The sequence below is a fragment of the Stylophora pistillata genome, chromosome 2, assembly GCF_964205215.1.
Source record: "Stylophora pistillata chromosome 2, jaStyPist1.2, whole genome shotgun sequence".
NCBI lineage: Eukaryota > Metazoa > Cnidaria > Anthozoa > Scleractinia > Pocilloporidae > Stylophora > Stylophora pistillata.
This window is the reverse complement of record NC_142520.1, coordinates 9,151,474-9,179,365: the sequence shown is the minus strand read 5'-3', so window position 1 is coordinate 9,179,365 and position 27,892 is coordinate 9,151,474. Positions and strand designations below refer to the sequence as shown.

At 42.3% G+C, this 27,892-nt stretch overlaps 1 protein-coding gene across 1 annotated transcript in view; it reads left to right on the top strand.

Moving 5' to 3' along the window:
- Positions 1–27,892, top strand: part of LOC111338937 (uncharacterized) — a 47,410-nt gene that overhangs the window by 5,249 nt on the left and 14,269 nt on the right. Inside the window, exons 5-9 of the mRNA XM_088749237.1 lie at positions 1,162–1,777; positions 1,871–1,878; positions 2,277–2,591; positions 2,886–7,664; positions 8,007–27,890. Of these exons, the coding sequence (XP_088605363.1) occupies positions 1,162–1,777; positions 1,871–1,878; positions 2,277–2,591; positions 2,886–7,664; positions 8,007–27,890 (25,602 nt within the window). The remainder of the gene's footprint in view (positions 1–1,161; positions 1,778–1,870; positions 1,879–2,276; positions 2,592–2,885; positions 7,665–8,006; positions 27,891–27,892) is intronic.

The following is a 27,892-nucleotide window of genomic DNA, read 5'->3' as shown; positions in this document are numbered from 1 at the left end:
GGAAAACTTTAGTCGATAAAAATTTGCACAAATTACCCAAACCCGTTTCAAAATCGATATATTGTTTTTTTCAATCTCTATCGCCTCGTTTGATCTCAAAATACGTTGCCCCTCTAGGCGATGAGAAGAACACATTCCCCCTAATTCATCAATGAAATGTTGTCGTGATAAACTCCCTTCTTCTCTTAACCTACAACAGAAGGAATGTTTGGAGTTGAGTAATGGGAATTAATATTTCAAGCTTTACACGTAAAGAATTGATTCTTGAAAGACTCAAATGTCAGCTCACCAGAGACCTGCTCTGGGCACTGGGCTATTTACCACTCTTGTCTTTGCTTCACTGGACTGCATCTCAAATTACCACCAGTGCTGATTGTTTGTCAAAGTCAATAGAATCCCTCAGGTCAGAAACAATGAATGGGGCACCGGCCATTTTTAAAATATTTTTGAAGGTTAAGAGGTGAGCCGTGATGAGAGGTGAACTAAAACTGTGGGAGTGAGTGGGAATGTCTTGTGAGCGCTGCTGACTTGACGCGGGCAGCTGTAAGGTGACTTAAGGGAATTTGCTATGAATGTAAATGTCTATTACGTCGACTACACTTATGTTTGGTTTGATAGGGAAGTGTTCATAAGTCTCGCCTAGAAATTGTCTCGGTATTCCTGTCTGGCATAGACTTCTCAGAATGCAAGCGACCTGACAGGTAACCTTTTGAGATTTCTTCATCGCTGCAAACGCCGTGAGCAATTTTGAAATTGTATCACAGGAGAGAAATTCAGCCCATGGCCTTGTTCAAATTCCAATTTATGCCTTACTGCTTTATTTTCAGCCTATGAATTCTTATTTCTTTCTCTTTTTTCTTCCCTTTTTGTTTTGTTTTGTTTTTTCCTATTTATTATTACTATTATCATTGTTTTTGTTTTCCATCATTTCCTTAAGACGAGGGTAGGGTGCAGTTTAATAATTTTTACGAAATATCGTCATATCGAGTTACTATTGTCTTTAAATATCAATCTATCGCTGTCCTACTTCCTTACTTTTGCCCTAATTTTGCTAATAGTATAAACGAAATCCATCCACGCGTGCGAAATGCTCTGACCACGATTTCCAACTGTGATGCAAAGTTTCTTCAAATCATATCTCTTTTTTTCCTCTCAACACAGCACACAGGACAATAAAATCTGGTTCAGGCTCACTCAGTCTTGATAGAAAGGATGCCTACAAAAAGAAATATTCTTCTCTTCCAACACCTTCTAAAGCGAGGACAAGGAAGTTGCGCTCTAAAAAACCATATGAAATCCCACATTCATTATCAAAAAACACAAGTGTGTCCAGTGACACAAATGCCACCGTCAAAAAAATTGCGTCGGCGTCTATGTCTTCCAAAGATATAAGCGATGACACGTCAGAACTTGGGGGTCTTTATCATCTGATATCGTTTAAAGATATTGGTAGGTCGAAAGGAAATGCAAGTTATTTCCCGACTCCCCCGACGTCAGGTAGTGAAGCAAAGAGTTCTCGTCACCGGGATTTGGCGACGATGTTGGCCGAGCTGGCTGGGAAAAGTTCCCCTCATGTCGCGACAAGTGTTCCGTCGCGCATTCTGGAAACGTCCTCGGGAATAAACAGCACAACCATCCAAAGTGCTCTCCTTGGGAAGGAAGGCAAGTATCCTTGTAAAATAATTAACTCCATTATAGTTGTGGGTCTTTTCGATCGACGCGTGGATAAAGCTGAGATAACATACAATGTTTCGAATCTCCCTAGTTCTCAGTTCAGGTATGTTATCAAGAGATGTAGTTGGATAAAGATTTCCATTCTGCTTCTTTTCCGTTTTCAATTTTATGGTATTGTTTTTATACTTATTTTTAGGATTCTCTGTCTGTAGTCACCTCCCATGTCTCGTTAATTGATTAAGTAACATCTTTACAATCGGTATTTTGAACTAGACATCTTACGACTCGACTACGATGGTGTCATTTTAGAAGTCCGACGTTTTAGCCCGAAATGGTTCATCCGCGCTGTAGCTAAAAAACAAAACAAAACAAAAAAAAAACAATATTTTTGGAATGGTTAGTCAAAGAAAAATTGGTGGTATCACTTAGCTGTAAAGTAGAAGCCAACAATTCAGAAGTGAAATCTTCTAACTGTTATGCGAAATTTTTTTTTACCAGAAATTGTTTATTTCTCTCTCTTGATTTACCAAACAACTAAATAACGACGATACCGTTTTACTTGATATGCTAGTTTGCAGACGAATTTGTTTTTACTCTGTTAGTTGAGGAAATCATGGTGGCGGGCAAGGAAAAAGCTCTTCCAGACCACGTCACGACTCCCTTGTGCCATTATGGTCACGTGTACTACAACTATTCTTTATTGCATGGCCGAAAGGCAGGAAATTTTACTAACCAAGGAAAAGTGGAGGATATGAGCGAGTGTCTCCGTATATGCTGCAAGGAACCGTCCTGCAAACTTGCTCTCATGCTCGAGCAGAATTGTTATTCCGTTTCTTGCCAAGGAAAGTTTTGTCAAACCATGCCTGTGAACCCATTACAGTTCAAGCCGAGAATTGCCCACGTCATTAGACCAAAAGGTGAGCATAAAATATGATCATGAGAGACTGGTTCAATTTAGAAGTAAAATTGTTCATCGCACGTTCCGAATACATAATGTGTAGAAGAAATCCGCTAGAACGTTCTCTAATTGTTTTTTATCGGAAATATTCCAAAAAAATCTCTCAGCTTCTATCATTTTGTTGAAGTAGGTTGTTACATAGCATTTTTAAGTGTAACATCGCGCTGAGAGCGGCCTCCCGGTGAGAGTATAGTTTCGAAGATCATATATTTTGTTTTTATCTAATGGCGTCTGTTTTATCTCGTTTTCGTAGTCCTTTCGAACACCAACTCCACCTTCCCATTCTCCTCGTCAAACCCTTCCCATCACCCTTCGGGAGGAGTCTCTTACAATGTTACGCTACGCCAGCACCAGGCTCCTCTCGGAGTAAGTGGTGGGAAAGCTGGGCACCGCAGCTTACCAAAGGCGCGTGGCAAAGAGCAGATCAGCCAAGTGGACGAGCATAACCATAGAAACGACAAAAACGACACTCAATGGAACAACCAATCGAAATTTCCCTACAAGGTGTTCGAGATTTCTTCGAGTGGAAAAGAACAGGATCACGGAAAAAAGCACGGAGAGTTCTCTCTGAGAGAATTTGATCGTTTAGATACTCTTCTTAATTTGTCACTCATACATAAACAGCGTGCTCTGTATATAGCAAAATATTTAGTCAAGATTGGAAAGACAACGATGGAAACGGGCTTGAGAATGGTGCAGATCCACGGTAGAAACAAAACGCAACACAATAACCTCGACGATGCGGTAAAAATCGGTCGACGCTTGATTTCTGCCGGCGAGAAAATTTTTTCCCGTGGGGAGAGAGTTCTTAAAAACATTATGAATCCAGGTAGTGAGAAAAAATTGAAGACACATAGAGCAAAGATACCGGCCACAAGAATCTCAGAAATTCCAGTTGTGACGCCAGTCATAAAAATGATTTCGCTTTGCAGTCACGGTCCCTCTTACTACGGCGTCACTCTTCTAGGAGGATTTCGTGCCGGGCACTTTGTCGGACACGGTCAGGTTGACAACATGCAAGCATGCATTAAAAAATGTTGTGCCAACCAAGAATGTGATTTGGCCTTCATGGTGAGGGAGGACTGCTATTCTGTCATTTGTTATCATAAGAGTTTGTGCCAAAGCGTGCGAGCGAATCATGTCGAGAAATATCAACCGCGTATTGCACATATATGGAGAGGTTCAAACCACGAAGGGGAAGGCGTCAGCGGTCAAGGAAAGTCTACAACACAGTCACAGGGGTACATGATCAATAGCAAACATAGTTCAGCTCGATCCAAAGAACAGAAAGGTTCTTTAACCTCGCAAAAGCACGTAAAATTGATTGAAAGAAGCAAGATGGTCACACTCAGCCACAGAGAACATGAAATCGTGAATGGTAAAACCGTGGCGTCTTTACTCTCACATATTCATGCAAATAATCAGTTATCAGAACCTACGAAAGCTGGAGTTTTAAAATATAACGACTCTGAAATTCGAAAACGCATTCTAAGCTCTAAAATGGACGCCCATTCTTCATCAAGAGTATCAAACACTCATTCTTTCCCTTCGAGTGCAAGTTTTGAGAAACAGCTTTCTCCCAAAACCATTAACAAGAAGCAAGATTCTGTCTTGATAAAAGATAACACCCGAGCCCCGGATGCTGAGCAACAAGTCCTTTCGTTTCGTCCCAAAGTACCCAGCCCTACTGGACATAAATTCGAGGTCAGTAACAGCACATGTCCTCACTCTGCTATCCAGCGTGATGTCGGACTCCGTCGAGGCTTGAAAACGGGAAGATTTGCATATATTGGAGAGTTAACTGATATTACAAAGTGTCTGAAAGTGTGCTGCCGTGACCGAGAGTGTGATGTAGCTTTCATGTTAGACGAATCATGTTATACGGTTACCTGTGCCAATAAATCTGTCTGCCATAGTGTTCCGTATCATCAGCATCAGTATTCCACAAGTGCAGTGTTTGTTTATGGGCGTTTTCATTTGAAAAGTTCCTCAAATAGTGGACATCGACGCAAAGAAAGTTTCGGTAACAGTGCACCAAGCATCTCGCCAACAACGAAAGCCACTTTAGAGAGCATCGTTGCCATGAGAACTGTCACTCCTCGAAAAGACATTCATCATATGCGACATTCACAAGAGACAACCAAAAAAGTCAGGGCACAGCATAGTGGACCCTCTATTAGAAACAAAACTGCTGAGAAAAATGTCTTTGGGCCGTGGGTCAAAGAGGACATAAAGGTTAATCTCACCGGAGCGCGGGAATTTCTGAATCAAAGCAAAAAATATGACTCTTCGACACTCAAAAGCAACTTCAGAGGCAAAACGGAATGGAAAGTCGAGAACATTAAAATTCATCTTTCGAACAATGGAAACTTAACGAATTTTTCATCCGCAATAGACCAAAACCCTACTTTAACAAATCCGTCTGATCAGGTTGCCGCGCAGAGTCACCTTGACACGCGAGACAAAGTTCCTGAGAAAAACGTATTGGTCAATGAGTCGCCTTTATTTAGCAATTACTCCACAATAGATGGAGGGAAGAGAAACGTCAGAGAAGGAAAAGTGTTGAAAATCAGGGAAGGAGAAAAGGAGCAGAACACTTCCTTAAAAATAAGAATTAATTTCAACACCGGGAGTAGTTTGTTCCAAGGTGAGCCAGATTATAATCAGCAAGCTCAACATCGCAACAAGTCGTTAAATTCTGATTTTTACCAAAATTTGCAATCAGATAAAGGTGTATACGATGAACGTGCCAAGACAGAGCTTGCAGAGAGTGGGAGCGGGGGTGTAGATAGTTTTGACGGCTACGAATCAGGATCTAATCTGTACACGAGCGGCTCCACGCCAGATTCTTTTCACGAATCAGCGGGAGGTTCCGCAGACTTTGATCTTGATGCGAACTTGCGAAATTGTTCTACCTATTCATATCACAATGTCACACTACGGGGAGGACTGAATGCGGGGAATTTCACCTTTGTTGGCAAAGTTGCCTCTACACAAGACTGCGCGACTCGTTGTTGTTCAGTGAAGGGATGCGATGTGACACTCGTGGTTCTAAATAGATGTTTCTTAGTTGACTGCTTTAGTGATGATTTGTGCGATATCATCAACGCTAGAAACACCAACAAGTTCAAACCTGTGGTCACATACGTCAACTTTACACTTATTAGCGACCTTGTTGGAAAATCGTTTGAAAACAGTACTCTCGCGTCAGATAATCCAATTCAAGGTGACAACGAAACTGGCGAAGCATTAAATTCCCAAGGTGAAGCGACGCACTATATAAGAGTCAACGTGTCTAGAACAATTGAATGGGAAAATAATACGCGTGTTACTCAGAATCAAGACTCGGTTCCGTCTCAGACTAAGCTGCACCCGTCGCAGTGTATTTTTAGTTTGTCCCTCCACAATGTATCCTTCCGAATTGGGCGGCGAGCCGGGATATTCACAAATCATGGGTCTACCAAAAACATTAGCGAATGTGCTAAATACTGCTGTCTGTCTCTGAACTGCGACGTGGCATTTATGATATCTGACGATTGCTTTTTTGTACGTTGCCATAGCGACAACTCTTGTGAAACAAGGACCATCCAAGGCTCTACATTCAATCCGAGGATGATTTTTGTTGAAAAGCATGGAGTTACGCGCAAGGTCGTGACACAAAAAGTCCCAAATGGTGTTTTGGTATATCCATCAAAGAGCTCCCGATGGAGTTCACACACTCTAGCAAGGGCAACACTTTTACCAGTGAACGTTTCTCTTGATTTGCTGCGAACCATTGTGTTAGCTCCTTCATTTTATGTACCAGATATGACCATTACTTTACAAAGTTCGATTGGTTCAAAGTCATCCGCAGTTAGTGTGAAAACGGCCATTTCAACCGTTATCCCTTTAAAGGACAAAGGGCCGAAAATTGAGGAGCATGTTTTTGACCCGTCAAATCTCGTGGAAGTGAAGACAAACGGCTCTGAATTTTGGTGGCAGTACTACTCACCTGACGATAAGCAGGTTGAAAATTCCACCTTTACCGTCACAATGCCCACAGCTAGGAACGAGATCAGTGCAACACCAACCATTACAACAAACAGACGCATTTCGGAAACTTTGAACGGGACTCTGCCTCAAAAACTTAAAGGGCGAAAAAATTGCAACCATGCAAGGATTGTGAATGGGGTAACATTGACCGGTGGGTATTATGCAGGAATATTTACCAAGCAAGAAAATGTTGCATCCATGCGAGAGTGTGTATCAAGATGCTGCAGTCTACCTACCTGTAATGTTGCTTTCATGGTTGCCAAGATTTGCTATGCTGTTCAGTGTTTCAGCAAAGAAAAATGTAACAACGCCAAAGCCCACTACTCAAGAAAGTACCATCCTCAAGTCTCCTATGTTCGTCAAGGCTTGATAAACATTATCCAGGGAGATTTAAAAGGGGACGTGAACAGGCAGGATGCCATAAATGGGAAGCTTCGTTGTGTGTTGGAGGACGTCAACGAACCGAAGCACCAAGTCAAGGAAGGAGCGATCCTAGTGCACTCCACGGCGCATGATTTGGGTGACTGTGCAAAGCTATGCTGTCAGACAGAAGGTTGTGAAGTTGCCCTGCAGGATAATGGTACTTGTTATTCGTTAAACTGCCTTGCCAACTTGACTTGTTCAAACGCGAACTTATCGCGTATCATTCAAGCGTCTTCCCGATCTTTGCTTGTAATAAAAGGTGAGAAGCAATCGGAAAAGTATCCACAACGCAACCTTTCCGAAACTTGTCATTTTAGCAGAGTCCTTCACGAAGTTGTGTTACGTGGTGGCTCGCAATCTGGAAAGTTTAAATACCTTACCGAAGTTGATGACATGGCCACTTGCATCAAGGAATGTTGCAAACATAGCGTTTGTGACTTGGCTCTCATGTTGAAGGATAATTGCTTTTTGGTGTCGTGTCACAGTGATATCCTTTGTGAACCCATACGATCCCGCTCGTCTGACTACCATCCTCAGATTGCGTACAAGATCAAACCAGGAAAAGATCGACATATCGGTAAAGCAGGGTAGCTTCTATGGTGTTACTGTAGTAACATTTTTATGATCTAAACATGTGGTTCCAACTCAGCACCCTAGATCCATTGTTGATAAGTGACCCTTTTTCAGGGTCACCTCATGCATGGAATATCCAAATAACTTTTTAAAAATTTAATGAAAACTCAGTAGAAAAGCGTAAGCCAAACGTAATGCGTTCTTTAAAGTCCGCGAGCCTTTGAAATAGTTACATTTGGTAACAAAGACAGAACGTACATATACGTAGATTATGAGTAGAGCGCCAGATATCTAAATATTATTGGAAAGCATACTCAGTAAACTAAATCGTTTGTTTTCTAACCAGAAATATGGCCAAGAAGGGAGAAGAAAAGCTCAGTGGCAAACAGACACATTTACGAGGCTGCAGAAGAAAGTAACACAGAAAATGCCACTTTCACAATGGGCAGGTTCTTCCCGGTAAGCTCCGTAAAGGTGGGAAACATTCACTCAAACGGAAGTGGATTTGTAGACATCGCAAATAACAGTAAAACTGAAGAAGAAATGACTTCTAACGACACAGTATTAGTGTCAAATGAAACGGAGACTGATATATTTGCCAATGAGACTACTCCCCAGTACGTTTTGATGTCGCATCCACTGTTGACCCTCAATGACTCCAGCTCTCTACTTGGGGGAAAGTCGACACTTGCTTACTTGGAAAGTAGTCCAACTGTTAAAAAGACGGTGCTTCTTCCGCGGGTAGTAGAAAGCAGAGAATCCCAGGTGTCGGAAACAGTTGGTGGGACCATGATTGTAAACTCACTGACACTTTCAACAGTGCTCTCAGTCGAAAAGTTAAAGCCTTCGATGCTGTCACTAGGTGACGACCAGCTGAACTCATATGCAAAAGTCTCAAGCCTTTTATCAATAACAGAAACATCCGATCGTTTAACAACGTCGCCCGCTGCTGTTTTACAGAGCTTGAAGTACTCTCATCACTCTAAGCACTCTCAGCAATCTAGTATCCTCCCCCTTGCAGTGGGTGAAGGTTTAGCTACGAATGCCGTGCAAATGCTCAATCACGAAACTGAAGAATTGCCATTGGAGACAATAGAAATAAAAAGCCCCACCATCCAAACTAATTCTTTAATGCAATTGGATACAGTTAAAGCCAACTTGTACCAAGCGAACAAATCCAAGAATGCTGCAAGCACTCTGAAAAAGAGGAACTCCACTCCTTCGAGCACTTCGATTATTTATAGTTCTATTGGGAAGTCCGTAGCCAAAGAGGGAAAAATGTCATGGCAGTCACAAATAGGTAGCCCTGGTTTTTCAACCCTACAAAAAGATAAAACTGAAGTAACGTATTCATTATCAAGTGTCCCTTTTACTAAAGCCAGTCGAAGTTCGATTGTAAGACCCCAAACAACTAAGCTTATTAGAGCTGAAATCCTCTCATCGAGCAGGGTCTCCTCAAAGCCAACTACTCAAGGCGTTAAACAAACCATGATGGACGTATCATCGAATGTCTTAGCAGGCCAGGTAAACCCAACCTTAAAAGTAACAGTAAAAGTGATTTCACTAACAGTAAGCCCGCCCACGCCAACTGGAGTTTTGTTAGAAAGGACGGAACAAAGCCCTGTCCCGTCTTCATTATCACTCATGGAGCCGCCAACCAGTCTTTTGAATCCATCGATCAGCCATACTGCCGATCTTTCTCTGATCTCCGAGAGTAACCAAGTCCGCTCACAAGCTTCAAAGGAGACAAAACCTTTTAATGTACGCCTCACTCACTCTAGCTCAGGATTATCGTTATCATTGGTCTCGCCTACACCATCTGCGATTCCGCATGTCTCCTCAAATAATCCAGTAAATATCAAGGTTTCATCCCTAGGCAAAGATGAGGGACAAAGCAAATTTTCAAAGAGGAAAGAGGAACGCGATGAAATCCCTGTCATCACTCCGAGGCTGCAGGAAATTCCTAGTTTATCAGACGTCTCACCCAGTAAAGGGCTTCATTTGACATATGGCTTTTCGCACGACAACAAAGGGGCTATGGAAGCTTATTCTATCGGTATCACTACTACGACAGCTTCGGTTAAGGCGTCTTCGAGCCTACCACTTACTCAAATTGCATCAATTAGAGAAGGTCTAACAATATTAGGGCATTTGAACCAAACACTGATCCTGAGGGAATCACAGGTTGCTACAGAAAAGTCTACGTCAATAACATTGCCGAAAGTAGCGTCGGTGAAACGTTTTCCGCCAGAAGCGTCAGCGCAAACATCATTAATTGCCTCCAAAAACACAGGAATTGGTCATGGCAGAAACAATAAGTCAGCTCCTGACTGGAGTAATATTGAAAGACAAGACTTGCTGGATGCATACATATCTTTAACCAAAGAGGCGTCCTACTTCAACAAACAAGATGAAACACGCAAACCAGGCTCTAGCATTACATTAGCGAAACAATTCATAACACCGACGCGGACTGCGAGCGCAACATCTGCTTTACCAGGGCCTTTTGAACCAAAGGCTTCAAAAGTTAAGCAACTTAACACGGTTTCTTCACATCAGACGAACGGTGTTCAACTGGGTCAACTTACGACCAGCTTGCTTCGTGGCGACAATATTACAATAGCTACGACAGAGGAAAAGAGCACATTGCCATCGTTGTTTTTACCTTTAAACATAACGAAGGAAACAGAAACAACAATTAGAAACGTTATAGTACCCACAGCATCCAACAAGAAAAAAAACATAAAATCCTTGACTTCTTCGCACGTAGACTTAACAGGGTCATCTAGAGGCATCAGTTCTACCTTAACATTGTCAAAGCAAATGGTCCTCAAGTTAGCGAATGCGTCGAGACCAGTCACCTTAGTAGATTATTCTCCACCGATGGAAAAAATTCAGCTGCTATCCAAAAAGCTAGTAAACATCAATTCTTCATCAAAAAAGAACATGTCATCTTTGCAAGTTACAACAAGAAAAGATAAACGCAGTAATAGTACAGTTTTCACTACAACGCAAGCCAAAGCGTCGAAAGCGGATTCTAAAGTTCTACTTGAGACGCCATTTTCATTAATAAGCACTAAGACAGAAAGCAGTAGAATTTCAGTCATTGATACTCTTAATGTACAAGAAGTTGCTTCCAAGGGAAATCGGTTGGCAAAATCTTCCACAGTGAACTTGACATCTGTGGCAAAAACCCTAGGAGAGGCCCCGGTTAAGATGCATAGCCAAGAAAAAGTCGTCCGCACACTGGCCAATGGAATAGTTTCCAGCCCTGTCTTCCACCACGCCATTAATCATATAGGAGAGCTTTTAAAGAATGAAACGGAAATAGCGGATGCTGTTTCTAGGCTTGAGAGTTTGTTGGGACATCTGCAGACACTTGTGGTAAATGAAACAAGACACCAACTTAACAGTTCAACCAAAATGTCGCCATTGAAAGGAGAGTTAGTCGGAAGTAATGGTTCTGGTGGAATTACTAGGCAAGTAGCATCGAAACTTGATGGGATCTCTTCAAAGCTTAGGAGAATATCATCAGTACTCACAGAGCTTCAGATTAAGAGAAAAGAGCATAACGACACTGTGGAACCGAGATCAAACGTAGAGCGGCCAGGAAACTTAACTAAAATGGACAAAAAGAACAATAACCTTATTGCTCTTTTGTTAAAGAGGTTTACCAAGTTAGAGGCTATTATTCAAAGAAAGCGAAGTTCAATCACTGGCAGTTCCCTGGCGAAAAGCAGTGAACACAAACACACAGCGTCTTACGTCATTCATCATACTATACCTCAGGATTTAGGAACCATGCAATTACAAACAAGGGCTTCGCATTCAAGATCAGCTTTAGTTTCATCTCCGACAGCTGCAGTTACCAAAGTGTTAAGCTTAGAGGCAACTCCAAGCAGTAGGAAAATTACAATCACTCCACTTATTTCCAAGGAACTCGCAACGAATCAGCCACTGACCACCATGAAATCAACGTCATCGATTTCAACCACGCCACTCAGGACTAAAGTCACAAGCCCCATAAATAATCAACATTTGAACCTGTTACAAACACGGCAGATTAAACCATTGAGTACAAGTCATTTACTTATTCAACCACAAAACAATAGCCGTCGGCAAACGGCAACATCCTTAACAGGGAGTGAGGTTAGTCTGGTTAACCCTCAATCTGCCATCCATCGTCTTGGGAACAGGAAGACACATCATGTTGATCGAAGTAAAGAGTTCACTTATGTGACATTCCGCAATGGAATAGAAGCTGGTATTTTCACTGAAAGCGGCAAAATGAAGGACATGGAATCGTGCGTGGAACGATGTTATAACCGTTCATCTTGTCATGTGGCATTCATGGTCGAACATTCTTGTTACTCCATACACTGTTACAGTCAGAAAACTTGCGAAGTTCTCCCAGTTCAGACGCCGATAATCACCACACGTGTGGTGTACCTTAAGGACAGGATGTTGGAATTACCCTACAGCACCACAAAAAAGCACAAGTCCTCCCCTTTAATAAGAGACGATAAGAACTTTACCATCACGAATTGTGCTAAGAACGTCACAGTTCTCAAGAACATGACGTTTCTCGCTGGAATGAGTGCCGGGAATTACACGGATTACGGAACAGTGGACAGTATCCAGGCATGCTCGAACATTTGCTGCTCAAAGAAAGTTTGCGATGCGGCGTTTATGATTCTGAATAATTGCTTTACGATCGACTGCATCAGTGACAAAGCTTGCCATGCTATACCTTCGAAATCAAGCAAGGTAAACACATCTATTGTTTACTTTCGGAAGACTCTATCTTCGAAGCGTTTCCAGCAACTGCAGAAGAGAAGACCTAAGGTTGAGAATCAACAACTTTGCCCCCTTCTTGGTGGTGTTAGGAAAGGCGTTACCTTTAATGGAGGTTTAACGGCGGGAAATTTTACTGATCATGGATACTACGTAAACTTCTCATCCTGTATAAAAGTATGTTGTCGCACTAAAGCCTGTGATATTGCATTCATGGTTGAAAAGAATTGTTACTCGGTCAAGTGTGCGGAAAATAGGAAACGATGCATTCCAGTTATTGCAAGACCCACGAAATTTAAAACGTTCATGGCGATTAAAAAGGCAAGTGTTTATTCTGAAGTCCATATTCAGGCCTCCCTGAATTCAAAATGTACACAGAAAGGTCGTACCCAGCACAATCTCACTTTCAAGAAAGGAATCCAAGCTGGGAACTTCACTGAGCATGCTAAAGTAAAAGATATAAGCCACTGCTTACAAGTGTGTTGTGATGTTTCCTCGTGCAGTGCCGCTTTCATGTTAGAGGGAAAGTGTTATTCAGTGGCTTGCCACTCCAATAAGGATTGCGAAACACGTGCGGTGAAAAGCAAGGTCCTAACCACGGTCATTGTGTTTGTAAAACGCACACAGAAAGAAAATAAATTAGGAGAACCAAGATCAAATCTAAAACAGACATTTAAAAATAGCATCTTGGGAGGCCATTGCGATGTAACTGACGTGCAGCGAAATGTGAACATAACGGGAGGGTGGAAGGCTGGCAAGTTTCTCCGTATTTCTGATATTAAGGACATGGTGAGATGCACAGAAGCTTGTTGCGACTATCATGGATGTGCGGCTGCCATGTTCATCGGTAAATTCTGTTACAATTTAGTTTGCTTCAAGACCAGAGGTTGTCAGCTGATAGGAACGCACGAGGGATTTATGATCGATAAATTTGTCGCGGTACGGAAGAACATAGGGAATTCGCTGTCACCTTTCATGAAAGCCAAAGTTGCCGAGTTGACGGCTTCCAAGGAACACGTAAACCATTCCTTCTTCATGCAACGAGTGCAGAATGCCAGCAGTAGCGAAATTCAATCCATTTTGAAGAATTTGAACACGTCAAGCATCACCAGGAAAGACGATGAAATGCGAACACCTTTTCCTAAACTGTCCGGGACAAGGTATGGAACAAATAGTGAGAGTTTCAATTCAAAATATGCCAAGAAAAACGATATTGCGTTCCTTGTCTCATCCCAACAAAGTGGTCTTCTTCCTATTATTGCTACATCAGTGAGGACGCCTTCTTCTCTGACAACACGATCCGCTTTAAGTATTTCCAATAATGTACGCGTCGGACTTCCTAAGACCTCAACCATTCATGATAGGAAACAGTTGCAGCAAGTGAAGAACGTGACAAGAAATTATAATCTCTCCATTAACTCAGCTCCTGTAACACCATCTTCGCTGATACCTGAAGTCTCCGCTTCAATAGCTTTGAACAGAAACGAAATAGTATCACATACGTCTGGCGTTATCACTCCATTAACTGCGTCAAGAAAACCAGAGGGAAACAAAAATTCATCGAACAGAAACAAGGCGCAGAACTTGGAAACATCGCCTCAAGAGACGTATTCGTTTAAGAGCGATTACAGTCTAATGATGGAAGAACGTAACCACAATAGAAAGAGGACGTATGCCTGTACTCATACGTTTGTCTTCAATAACGCTACTTTGCGCGGTGGCCTGAAAGCAGGAGACGTAAAAACCAAGGGAACGGTGGAAGGAATGGAAGAATGCGTGGAAATGTGCTGCAAAACTTTAGAATGCAACGTAGCGCTAATGTTGAACGAAAAGTGCTACATTGTGGCGTGCTCCAACAAGAGAAGCTGTGAAGCAGTTCCGGATAAGCATACAACTGGAAAAACAAAAGTTGCATATGTGGCACGAAGTAAGGACGAAACAGAACTTATCAAAAAGCTTATTAGTCACACTAAAACATCAAAACCCATCAGTATTGGTCAAAATAACACCAAAGAAGGCCGGCCAAGGAAAACGAAAGATTTCCAATCAGCAGCGAATAGTATAGTAAGGCAAGGATCTTGCTTCAGGAGTCCCATTTTGAAGAATGTGCGATTCAAGCTTGGTAGGCACGCGGGAGACTTCAAGCCAGTTGGGGTGGTCAAAAATATTGAACAATGTGTAACGTCATGCTGTAAAGAAAATGAATGTAACGCAATCTTCATGTTGGGGTCCCGCTGCCACTTGGTGTCTTGTTCCAATGAACAAGACTGCCAAACTACGGAAGCTAAGTCGGACTTTTACAATCCCAGGGTGGTATATTTGGCGAGGAGTAAGGCTGAGGTAGCATACTTGTTCAAGCTTGTTCCAAAGGATATTTTAGATAAGTATAGGGGAAATGCAACCAGCCACACGAATGCTGCAGTTGATAAGAACGAGCTAGCAGTTAGGCGATCACAACTAGAACGGGCAGAACAGAATAGTAGCATCAGCTCAACCTACTTTAAAGAAAATGATGCACACCCGACTGTGCCCTCGAAAATGGTGTTTCAATCAGCTTTGTCTACTTTGAAAGAGGGGCCAAGATCAGGGATCAATAAGCCAGTTACGGTAACATCAGCCTCGTCACATTATATTTTCAGTACAACGCAAGAACAGACACAATCGTTGGAAAGTGTCATTCATAAAGATACATCGGCCTCAAAGTTTGAGTCTTCGCTCTTCTCCTTTGTTACGCAAAAGCTTACATCACATAGCTTTGCAAAAAATACAGAGAAATTAAACCCGGCAGAAGAATCATCACCTGCACCTTCCGTTCTCGACCAACTTTCAACTATTTACGAGGTGAAAATGACTGCAACCTCACAGTCGAGGTTGCAATCATCAACCGTTTTACCCTCAGCAATACTTGCAAAAACCTATCCACCGGAAGTTGAGGTACACATGACAAATGCTGCTTTAGAAGCTATAGCAATATCCAGCGCATCCATGGAATCGTCAGTTCAATCAAAAATCAAAATACCAATGAACAATACCACAAAGTCAACAAAAGTGATACCAACAGGAAATCCGAGTCTAGCAAAATCATCAGAGCCACAGTCACATACAGGAATAGCTACCCGAAGTGACTCAAACCCCTTGTCTCGAAACACAGTCACTGAAAAAGAAGCTTCTGCGAATGGAAGTATCTACATAAGTTCGAAGAGGGCACCCTATAAAACGCATAAATCATTAAGTTCTGAGTGGAAAGAAAGGGAAACCGCAATTAAAACTATGACATTAAGTACGCCGTCTTTAAGAACAACATCGCATCAGTTGACGATATCGCCGATTAACACAAAGGCCAATCTCGAAAAATATTCTACAGTACTGCGCGATTTGACGAAACCTGTAACGAACTATCAGCAGAATGGGAGCAGCACGAAACACCTTACATTCCACGTCATTGACACACCGCAGCTCTCTCCTTCTAAGATATATCAAGATATGCGGTCACATTCCAAAGGAAAAAATAATCAATCTACTGACTTCGTCACTCCTCAGAATAAGACTTCGACCGAAAAATCAACAGAAAGTCTTGTCCATCAGGAGCACAAGAGAGTTAACATCGCACGGCTGAACCCATCTAAACTTGACAAATCTTTTGGTATGAAGTCACATGCGCAAGCTGAAAAACTCACACCAGTGAAACACCAAATTACAGCACTGAATCAAACTCGGGCATCTGAAAAGTTCACATCCCCTAAACGTAAACAAACTGTTAGTGCGTCTGTAGTTCAAACTAACTTTCAAGTAAGCGCAACGGTGCTGGATAGTGGCATTCCACGGGTTAGATCAAGTTTAAATGGGTCACTTCACACTCCTTCAATAACCTCTAAAGGAAAAGGAAGTTCTGAGTGGACCACTTCGCCTTTAAAGATATCAGTTTCCGTTGTGACACTGTTCTCTCAACTTCCTCGCACCCAATTGGCATCAGCACCAGGCGTTCTTCGTATGGTTAAAACTAAGTCAGCTTACCTGTCATTACCTACTAAAGTAACCAACGCTACATCCACACCAAGAACTACAGCTAGAGATCTTATGACAGGCTTATTCAACCACTCAGTTATAACCCATGTTCCTTTCACACCTACCACTCCATCTGCATTCAGACGTTTTTTCAGTGCCTTGAATACGATGATGCCTACTCCATCGCCAACAAATACCCTACCTGCCAAACTGACAGTTTCACAAGGGGAGTTTATGCCAAACACAGCACCAGTTAGTAAAAGGAACATAACGTCTTCTCTTTTAAAGGAAATTGCTAGCGCCAAAATGACACTTGCTTTGAATAACGCAAGAAAGACTCAATTGATTTTATCAATAACCCCACAGCTGAGAGCATTAAAGAGGCCACTATTGCGAAGCTCGAGCCCATCGTCAATGCCAACAATCCATTCAGGAAAGGAAATTAAAACTTTGTCGGGTCGTGACTTCCGAGCACAAGCAGGCGCACAGTTTGTATCAACGCCAAGTGTTGTTTCAAAGTCGTTGTCTCGGAACATTTCATCGTCTCGAAATTGGAATTCAGAATTTCCATCACTAACTGCCATACCTGGGACAGAGATGACAAAGACTTCTGTACTTGCTAAAAGGAATCAGACCACTTATCTACGATTTTCTGTACTGTTTTCCAGCACAGAACTGCATGGGCCTGTAGTGAACGGGCATGTACCAGATTCAGCGTCTGGGAGGCTCTCTCGGTCAGAACCAATAATTTCATCCCATGTGAATCATAGCGACTCACGGCTTCGTATGCGACCGAACCATACGCCCTTTTCTTCCAATAAAGTTAAAGAAGTGATGACGGCCTCTCAAATTTACCATTCAAATATGACAGCTAAGAAAAACACAGTTCCTAGAAAAGGAAACTTGCAAAATTCCGACGTTCCTAACATGCTACCCATACAAGCATTTAATAGCTTAGTTTTTACTCCTGTCTCCAACGCTCCAAGAAATAGAAATAACTTTACCAAAGGTAAAGTGCAAGTTAGTAAGATTCAAAACGCCACAAGCCACAAAGGAGAACCATTTCAAAGCTTAATCCACTTATTAAGCGTGACCAAAACACCGCATGTTCGTGCATCCATTGCGCCACTCAGTATCAATCCCTCAGCTGTCGGGCCTCACAACAACGTGAGAGGAATCAAGAACTCTATACATGAGTCAAGCCTATCCAAAACATCAACTTTGACAAGAAATAATGTTTCGGTACAGCACCATTCGTCAGTTGTTGAAGCACTCATGGCTACTCCGCATTTTTCTCTAGTCTCAATTGAAGTGAAAGGAGATCATAGTGTATTCGAAGAAAAACACAAACGCTTAGAGATTCCTTTTGCCGGTGGATTACTGGATGAAATAGAAATGCTTCAGTCTGCCTCGAAGATAAATCAGCAGCATTCCACAACCACTGCAAAGTTAGATTCTAAGCTAATATCTGGACTCCATCTCGAACAAATAACTCGTGTTTATGACTCATCTCCTCTTTCGTCAGATGCTGCGTCACGCATTTTGCCGAAATTGACGGAGAATTTGGCCTCTTCGGCAAAGAAATCTGTGGCAAGGAAGAGCAAGGCACTTGAAAATGACAGAGGAAAAGAAAGTACAGTTCACTCGGTAACCAGCAGCTTTGATCGAATCTTCCCATTATCTGTTTCGAACTCTCCCGTTTCCATTACTTATTCAAGCACTAGAAAATCAGTGAATCTCTCGCACTTCAGAACGACACAAATTACGTCACATTCCATTCCTCTATCTCAAGAGTATCAAGATCAAGAGACTCGCGCTTCATCTTTTCATGTAGAACTCGAAAAACCAACAATAGTTATGAAACCAACTCCTTCGCCAATGGCTGCGCTACGAGAGGTGGAACACAACAAAATAATGACTCCTCTCCTAGCACACGCGCCAACAGTATACTCCCCCCATGCACACTCAATGGTAGACGGAAGTACAACGTTTGCAAAAGGAGATGCTGGTACAGCGGAAATCGACGTCGGTCACAGCTCAGCGATTCCATTTCCATCGAAAACAAGTGTCACGGATATTCCTAAGACAACGGCACACGATCAACAGAATGGCATGTTTAGCTATTTCGCTAAGCTTCTAAAGAGCATCAAAGACATTCTAACTAAGAAGAAACACAAAACAGACGATTCATCTGTTGTTTCGTTAACATCGAATGAGCAACGCACTGCAACGGGAACGGAGATTTCTTCAAGCTTTAGTTCTGCACTTTCCAGGTCATTCATCATTCAAAGAACTCCTCAGCAATTCAATATCGCATTGGTGTCCTCAAGTAAAACAAAAGCGAAAGCCAGTGCTGTAATATCGAGAACCACAAAATCCTTGGATCTATCACTGGCGATGCAACCGTTGCAGCAAATGGATTTAAACATCACTGGAATTGGACAGGTGGCTTTGTGTAAACATTCGTTGTCTCATGAGAATTCAACATTGCGAGGGGGAGTGAACTCAGGTCTCTTCAAAGAGGTGGGAAAGGTCAACAGTGATGCCGAGTGCATCAGTCAGTGTTGTATCTCAAACTCATGTGACGCCGCGTTTTTGTTGTTGAATCGTTGTTTTTTGGTCACGTGCAAAAGCAAAACGCTGTGCGAGAGTGTCCCGGCCAAGAATGTTATTTTTAGACCCCGAGTTATTTACATGGAGAACAAAATGCCGTTAAACAGACGAGGGAAAGTTCAAGAAAGATTGAAATCCTTAATTTCTGGCATCCAAACAGAAAGCGTTGCGTCAACAGAAGGATCCGACACCTCTTTGAATTCACCTCATCTGAAAAATGAAAAGAGAAAACTCTGTAAAGTGTCAGCCATTCGACAAAACGTAACTCTTAAAGGTGGAATCAAAAGTGGGTATTTTAGAGACCGGGGAGATGTCCTAAGTATTCAAGACTGTGTCAAACTTTGCTGCACTACGGACAATTGTACTGTTGCGATGCTACTTTTAAATCGGTGCTTTACCATTACGTGTTACAGTGAATCCTTGTGTAGCAGTATTCCGGCGCAAAGTTTGATATTTCAACCACAAGTGGCCTATGTAATGCGAAATGACATTTCACGAGTTACACAAGAGAGTAGTTTTAAATCAACTGGCACTTCGAAAACGCAAACCGCCTCGGAAACTCTTCTTGCCTTAGATGAGGTACTAGCAGCAAATAGCGCGAGGCAAATGCCTGACAACTGTCACCATGGTAACCCCGAGAAAAGTGTTACCTTTCGAGGTGGACTAAACGCAGGCTCGTTTCTCGACACTGGCGTAGTTCGTGACATTGAGGAATGTGTAAACAACTGTTGCCATGCAACTAAATGCGATGTGGCCTTCATGATAATGAAAAGATGCTTTTTAGTCACTTGTTACAGTGCTCGTCTATGTCAGAGTGTGCCTGCACGCAACATCGACTATCTCACTGAGATGGTGCATGTTTTCCGAGATGAAACCGCTGTTGTACGTGATCTTCTCGCTAGGATTGTGCAGCCTTCATCACCAAGTGTCAAAATGAAAAGCTTCTCCTCGACTCTGACAATTTCCAATTATAGCAAACATCTTCAGAAAACAACAACTTTACTGATTGTTAATGACGCCACGGATAGTGTGACATTTATCAAGAAAAACAATCATTTGACAGCAGGGAGCTATTTAACTGGCGCCTACACGGAATCGAGTTTATCTTCTACACCACCCGTTACACCTGCCCAAGGGGCGTTAATCGAATCGGTGATTGCACTGTGGAAAGTCAACAAACATGAGAATGTTGAATTAATTCAAACATTAAGTATGTCAACACGTCTAAATCGAATTCGTCATACCTTCGATCAAACAATTACGCCATCTTCACAGACTCTTCTTTCACTTTCATCGAGCTCAGGATGGCGTAAAAGTGTTGGAATTGTAAGTACCCAAGGAAAACAATTGGAAACTAAAGTGTCCTTGGAAAATGAAATATGTCAAAGCACACATGTTTATTACAATGCAACCATGCGTGGAGGAATTAATGCCGGCGTTTTCAAAGATCAAGGACCCGTGCAGAATATGCGGAAATGTATCGAACAATGTTGCCGATGGCAGTTCTGCAGTGTGGCATTTATGCTTCTAACTCGCTGTTACATAATAGCTTGCTATAACGAACACTTGTGCGATCCTATTCCAGCAAGGAATGTTACGTTCACGCCTCGAGTTGCTCTTATCTCTCGTGTCCGAAGAGATCATGGTTTGGAAAACATCTCAACACCAGCGTTCAAAAATTCGTCGAAACTAGACCTTAAAACTTCACCTTCTAAGACAGCCTTGACGGCTGTTAAAACTCATTTGCGCACAGGAATTGTATCTCCTTCCACAGAAACTTCCGAGATAATGAAATCTTCTCACTCTCTCGACGTTAAACCCTCCCCCACTCGCTTGGCGATTTCCAAAGTGTTTACACTTGACTCAAGATCACGTCATAACTGCATCAAGGGCGAAGAAAAACGTAATGTAACGCTCCGAGGGGGACTCAGTGCGGGACATTTCAAGGACATGGGTAAAGTCCAGAGTATGCAAGAGTGCATTAATTTCTGCTGCACACAAAAACATTGCGAAGTTGCATTAATGTTGTTGGAAAACTGTTTTACTGTTATCTGTCACAACAAACGCCTTTGTGAGAGCGTACCTGCTAAGACGGGGCGGTACAAGTCAAGAATGGTTCACGTTAGGAAACGTAGTTCTGTTTCTTCGATTCACTTATCACATAAAACAATAAAGACGATCTCCCTTCTTGATGCAGCTTTGCCGGCTATGGGAGAATTTAATGAAAATAGTACTTCTACTGGAACAAAAATCACCTATTCAGACAAGATCAGTACTTTTAATGCGAAACAACTCGCTGAAATGTTAAGCCCCTCTAAGTCACTTAAAGTCACTGGGGCAGTAAGAAGCATGAAAAAAACTGCAAATCAAACCAATTACAGTAAAGAACATCTGCTTCTAAGTCTTTCAGAAGACTTGAAAAAAACTGCGACGATGAATAATTCCGATGCGCCGCACCATAATCAACTTCACATGATGAAAAAATCTTTAACATCGGATCACAACATCACATCACCATCTTCTTCTTCAACAGCTAGGTTGAACGCAAGTGTTTTGGCTCTAAGCGAGTCAAGTAAATCAGCCATAGCCGAGGGGTCAAAGTCAGAAAATAAATCTGGGCTACAATTGGCTTTTGGTGACTCCACGCGACACTCAGCCACTCAACCTTCCCCTTGTCTCAAAAGCCCGATCTCTTACAATGTTACGCTACGCAACGGTATCCGATCGGGCTATTTCAGAGACCAGGGGAGGGTTGAGAATATGGACGAGTGTATACAAAAGTGCTGCAGCTCTGAGGACTGCGATGTGGCTTTCCTGCTCAAGCAACGGTGCTATCTTGTCAAGTGCTATAACAAGCAGGGATGTGAGACAATTCCAGCCAGACACAGTGAATTCAGACCACGTGTTTCGCGCGTCCGAAGGGCGAATGATTCCCAACTGATTTCTTTTATGGACGAACAGGAAACAGACAACAGACATAATTCAAATGGGAAAACATCTTCCGTCCAACCTCGTAGCAGTACTCAGTTAGAACATATTAAATCGTCATCGACCCTCCCCGCACTAGTTAAATCTATTGATCATAGGCGAAAACACGAAGAAAAACCAAGAACGTCGTCAGTTGAGACTAAGATATCTACACGTCATAAGAAAAGAAAATATCTCAAAATCAGAGCTGGAAGCAGAGTTGGAGCTAGCAGCTCAAGAAGGCGCAAGAACAGAGCTTACGTTACCATGACACCGAAAACTAATAGAGTTAACAAGAGAACGTCCAAAACGCGTAAACAAAGAAAGAAACAAAAGGATAGAAAGAAAGAATCAGCTAAAGCCAAACAACGGCATTTTAAGAAAAAGCTTGCGAAGAAAAAGGAACGGAAACTCTCCAATCATGATCTGGATCAGCTATTCCAGCTAATGAGACCCGCTCGACCAGTGAGTCACTCTCCGAGCAAGTCAGAGACTGCAGCATCAATCACCCATACCAAAGACTTGAAGAACAGAATGAATCCTGTGGAATTAATGAAGGAAGATAAAAGAAAAGACTTAAGGCTCAAAAATGCAACTATTGATATTTCCCTTCCAAACACGCAAATTTCACCTGAGAATAGCCGTCATAAAGCCAATCCTACGGGTGAGGAAGTCACGAAGTCAAAGAAGACAACAGCAGCTCCCCACCCGCAAGGACGCCCCTTGTCTATCGAACACGAAGGCAGCTATACTTCAACAAAAGAGGCAAATTCCACGGTAATCAAGACTCGCAATAAAGCTAGAGTTGAAAACAGCTTTTATATGAAGGCCAGGCACCACAAACCAACAGCTAAGGTAATAGTTACCCATGCCACAAGCAAAGATTTTCTTAAACACGTGAGAAGACCAACCGTACATAGGCAACGGCCCCCAAGTCACACTGCAATTACAACACGTTTCAGTACCCCGCAGAAGCCCACAGTTATGCCACCTAAAGGTTTGTTGTATCACAGACACAAATTTCGCGCAACGAAGTCCACTGTACCTACCCTACCCACCCCAGCTCCTGATGTTGAAATCTCAAGTTGTGTGACAGGTGTAGTAGAATATAACCGGACATTACGAGGCGGACTTTCTTCGGGTTTGTTTCACGAGGTGGGCAAAGTGAACGACATTCGTAATTGCTCGGAGCACTGCTGTGCCAGTCCTATCTGTGATTTAGCGTTTATGGTACTTAACCACTGCTTTTTGGTTACTTGTTCAAGTTCTAATCCCCACATGTGTGACAGCATACCAGCCTTGGCGACGACCTTTAATCCGATGATTTCACGCGTTTCGCGAAGTGAAAGCGAGGAACTGACCGATCATGGGACGGAAGCTGCGTCAGTCGAACAGATAAAACTTGTCCCAGCTCCGACACCTAATGTTCCTCCAGTATTATCTAAAAATGTTATGGTGATGAAAGGGAGGGCAGCTGTCAAAAACGTGGCCAATCAAACAAGCTCTAAAGGTGTAGTAAATATGTATACTAAACCGTTTAACACGACTTTAACAGCAACAACAACAAGGAAGGTCGATCAAGTTTCCATGGTGTATCCGCCAACTCCTACAGGTTGCATTTCTTCGATAACGGAACACAATGTTACCTTAAGAGGTGGTCTTCATGCAGGAAAATTCACGGACGCTGGTAGAGTCAATGGTTCCCATATCTGTACTGAACTTTGCTGTAAGTCGGGTGAATGTGACGTGGCATTTTTCGCGTTTCATCGATGTTTTTTGGTGAAATGTTTCGATGAGTATCTCTGCAGTTCTACACCTTCGCTTCTGCCGAACTTCAACCCAACAGTAGTACACGTATACCATCACCATTTTAAACCGACACCCAAAACAGTGACAACTTTGCCGCCCATTAACGACGTGCTTGAAGAAATCGAAGATGAGACGCGAACAAAATCGAAGACCAGCAAGAACAAGACGTGTGCGCATTCTGAAGTTTATGAAGAAGTTACCCTCAGAATGGGCTACAAAGCTGGAAATTTTACTCCACATGGCAAAGTAAATTCTACCAGTCAGTGCGTTGATTACTGTTGTAGCCAACGTAATTGTGACTTAACGTTCATGTTTCTCAACAACTGCTTCACAGTGACTTGTATCAGCGGTTACGCCTGTGAGATCGTACCGGCGAGAAAGTCCAGGTTTAATCCGAAGGTTGTATACTTTATTAAGAATAATTCCACAAGGGTGATCAAACCATCAGAGTTTAACTCTTCTCTTGCTGATCCCGGATCGTTTGTGGGAAAACAACTGGTGAATGCCGTGCACTACAAGGAGGTGCGGTTAAATAGGACAGCCAGCAATTCTTACAAAAAGGATTTCAACCAAGTAAAAAATAACACCGAAACAGTGGATGAGGTATTTGTGGAGGTCCCTGAAAACACTGTCACTTATCGTAATAGAATTAACAAGGCTGGGAAGACGAAATTACAAGCTAAGCACAACAACAGCAAAAATATAAGTGTTACTCTCCATCCTCCGAATGCAAGAAAACGTCTATACAACGATCATAATCTTGGAATAAAAGGCCATAACCGAAGCCAGGCAGATGAAAAGATTGATCTTGTTTTAAATAAGCTAACTAACGTCACACAAGAGAATAAACGTCTTGAGGGAGAAATTCAAGTTCTTGTCGCTAAACAGTTCAAGCAAGGTAATGAAAAGGAAATAACGTCTGATGCTTCGAGCAGAGGCAAAGAAGCAGCAGAGAAACCAAAGAAAACAGAAAAGATAGCGAGAAGAAGAAAAGCCTGGCATCTGACAAGAAACGTTGTACACGAAGAAAGGATTGGAGAGGCTGGATCCGGAATAGACTCCAATGCGCAGAAACGAGTGGTATTGGTGGACACGGACAGACCCCCTGTCTATCCGCCTACAGACGAACATCGTATTGAAGAGCATAGTATCCATTCATTCCAGAGTAAAAAGCCGCCAAAGAAACTTCGACAGAATAAGCCAAGGGTTCGAACCACTAAGAAAGAGCGGCATATTTCAAAGCCCATGCGAAAACATTGGGATCCTACAAATGAACACGATATTGAAGAGCATGTCATTTATAATCCTGCGAGTAAAGTTAGATACACGAGCAAACCAAACAAGAAAATGGACGGTGAAGTCCAAGAAGGCTCTGAGATTATGTACGGACAGCCTGAAAACGACGAAGACGATAACAGTGCCGACGAACCAGAAGAGACCATTTGGAACAATTCTGACAATGACCATAAGGATTCCAGGGAACATTATCATGATCAAACGGTATCTAGTGGTGCACCACACTTCGTCTTTAAGAGCCAAGATGCAAAAGAAAACACCGACAAAGATAATTTCGATCCTGGACAGTATGATGACGCGAAAAACCCTGGAAACCGTGAGTGGTTTGGTGCTAGAGTTGGTAACAGAGAAAGTTCGGAGAAGATTCAAAAGCAGGAGACCCCTCCTCGTGGAAATAATTTGACAATTAGAGAAGGCGAGGAGCACACGAACAAAGACGAATTCCATATCGATAATCTTAAAAAGCTTACGGAACCTGAAAAACAAATCTGGACTAATGCAAGAAATAGCAGCATAGACCATCTGGGAAGGTATCAGAAGCAAATCTCTCCCATCCATGCATCGCATTTCAAATTCGAAAGCGAAAGAAATGAAGATGGGAAAAAACAAAATGAATTTCACCAGCTAAAGTCATCGGAGAGGCACGAACTGATTAATTTGGGGAATAGAGAAAACGATGTCAAGAGCCACCAGCACAAAGAAATAAAAACTGAACTTTTTCGTTTACCTCAAAAACACGTTAACAAGGAAAGTTCAGAAAATGATTTTCATATCCAAAAAGAAGATAACCCAGAATATTCTTCAAGATTTTCATGGAGGAGCTCAGGAAATAGGGACGAAGATAATATGGAAAACTTTGAAGATCACGTCACTCCAATTCATAAGTCACAATTCCATTTTAGAAACCAGAGAAAGGATCGTGGCGAAAAAGAAGAATTTCGCGCAGAAAAAGAGAAAGAAGAAAGAGCGCCTGAAAATATTGAGTGGGTAGGTTCGAGTGACACTGACAGTGACATAGAGGAAGACATCCACATGCAAGTGGCTCCTTCTCGTCAAAGGGAGTTCTGGTTGGATGAAAAAAGTGGAAGCAATAATGATAATGAAGATAAATTCCATTTCGAGCACAGCAACGTCAGTTCAAAGCACTCCGAAAGAAATTTGTGGCGAGGTAGTACAAGCAATAAAAACACCGATCATATAGGAAGCTTTTACGATCAAGTAGCCCCGACTCATAAAGTGCGTTTTGATTACGAAAACAAGAAAGTGAGTGGTAAGGGAGACGAGGATGAAATCTATATTAATAATGAGGACAAGTTAGGTAACAGCGGAGTACGAGTGTGGGGTGATACAAAAAATAGAAACGAAGATCGTATTGGAAGCTTTCACAAGCAAATAGATCCAACACATAAGTCACGATTCCATCTCGGTAACCAGAGAAAGAACAAAGAAGCAAGTCCGGATACAATGCATATTGATGTTCAAAGTAATCCGGAAGATTTGGATGAGCCTGAGTGGAGTAGTATAAAAACTAGGAACAAAGAGTACTTGGGAAGTTTCCGTGAGCAAACAGTACCCACTCACATTAATGGTTTTCGATGGAATGACCACAGAAAGAGCGGAAGTAAGAACGAGGATGTAATTCACCAACTACATCAAACTGGCGATGATCCCGATGCCGATTATGGCATCGTGTGGGACCGGGAAAATACAGTGCAAGATAGCTCGCGAAAGAAGCACAAATTTGACCCAACCGATTCTAAATCCGTTGAGCCGACTTCGTCGGAATTTGCTGAATTAGACAAGAACTTTAAAGAATCTCGCCCAGAGCATAGCATCGAAAGACCTGTTTTTGTCAAAAACGACTTTTCTGAAGCAAACAAGAATTTGCTTGGAACTCATGATAAAGGTAACGCAAAGCAGCAGGTCACAAAAGCGGACTATAGTCATGGAAAAACAGATTTCGACGCGGTATACATGAAAATAAACAACATTTATAAACGTTTAGAGAATCTTCTTGAAGAACATTCGAAGAAAGAAAGTAATACAACGCTGGTATCTTTCAACGAACAGACAGGAGGAAGACATGAAGTAGAAAATAACCATATTAGGAGACTTGAAGAAGCTATTCCGACGCCACCTGTATCAGCCTTAAGTTCAACTACTCGAGCCTCAAGGATTACAACCCTTCCTGAGAAAGTAAGGGTTGTGAAGCAATACATAACGGATGATTTGGGGGGTTCGGGTACGTCACCGCAGAGTCACGGGGAGGGCCTGATGGATTACATTAAGACAATCTACAGCCGGGTGCAGTGGCTGTATAAGAGAAGGAATATCAGAACATCGGGTAATATAAAACCCAGAAAAACAGGACACAAGAGTGAGAAATCCCGTCGCCTTCATAACGCGAAAGATAGAACCCAAACGGGGAAAACTAACAGAAGAAGAAAAAATCAGTCGGAAAAACAAAAAATACATCATCGTGAAAACGTCCGTGAAGAAGCCCTTCTGAAGGAGATGAGGCAAATTTATAAGAATATGAAGAAAATGTACCGTAACCAAAGGAAAGCACAGAGAAAAGCAGAAAAGACTAAAGAAAAGGCCGAAAAGCACAAACACCAGCGGTCTTATATTCCTCGGCAGCCAGGGAGAAGTGCTTTTACAAATGGCCTGGTAACAAGTAAGAATTCAAATCCGTCGACCAGCCGTTTGACAGGTTCGCAATCCCAGCCACAAGTTAATGAAACCGGT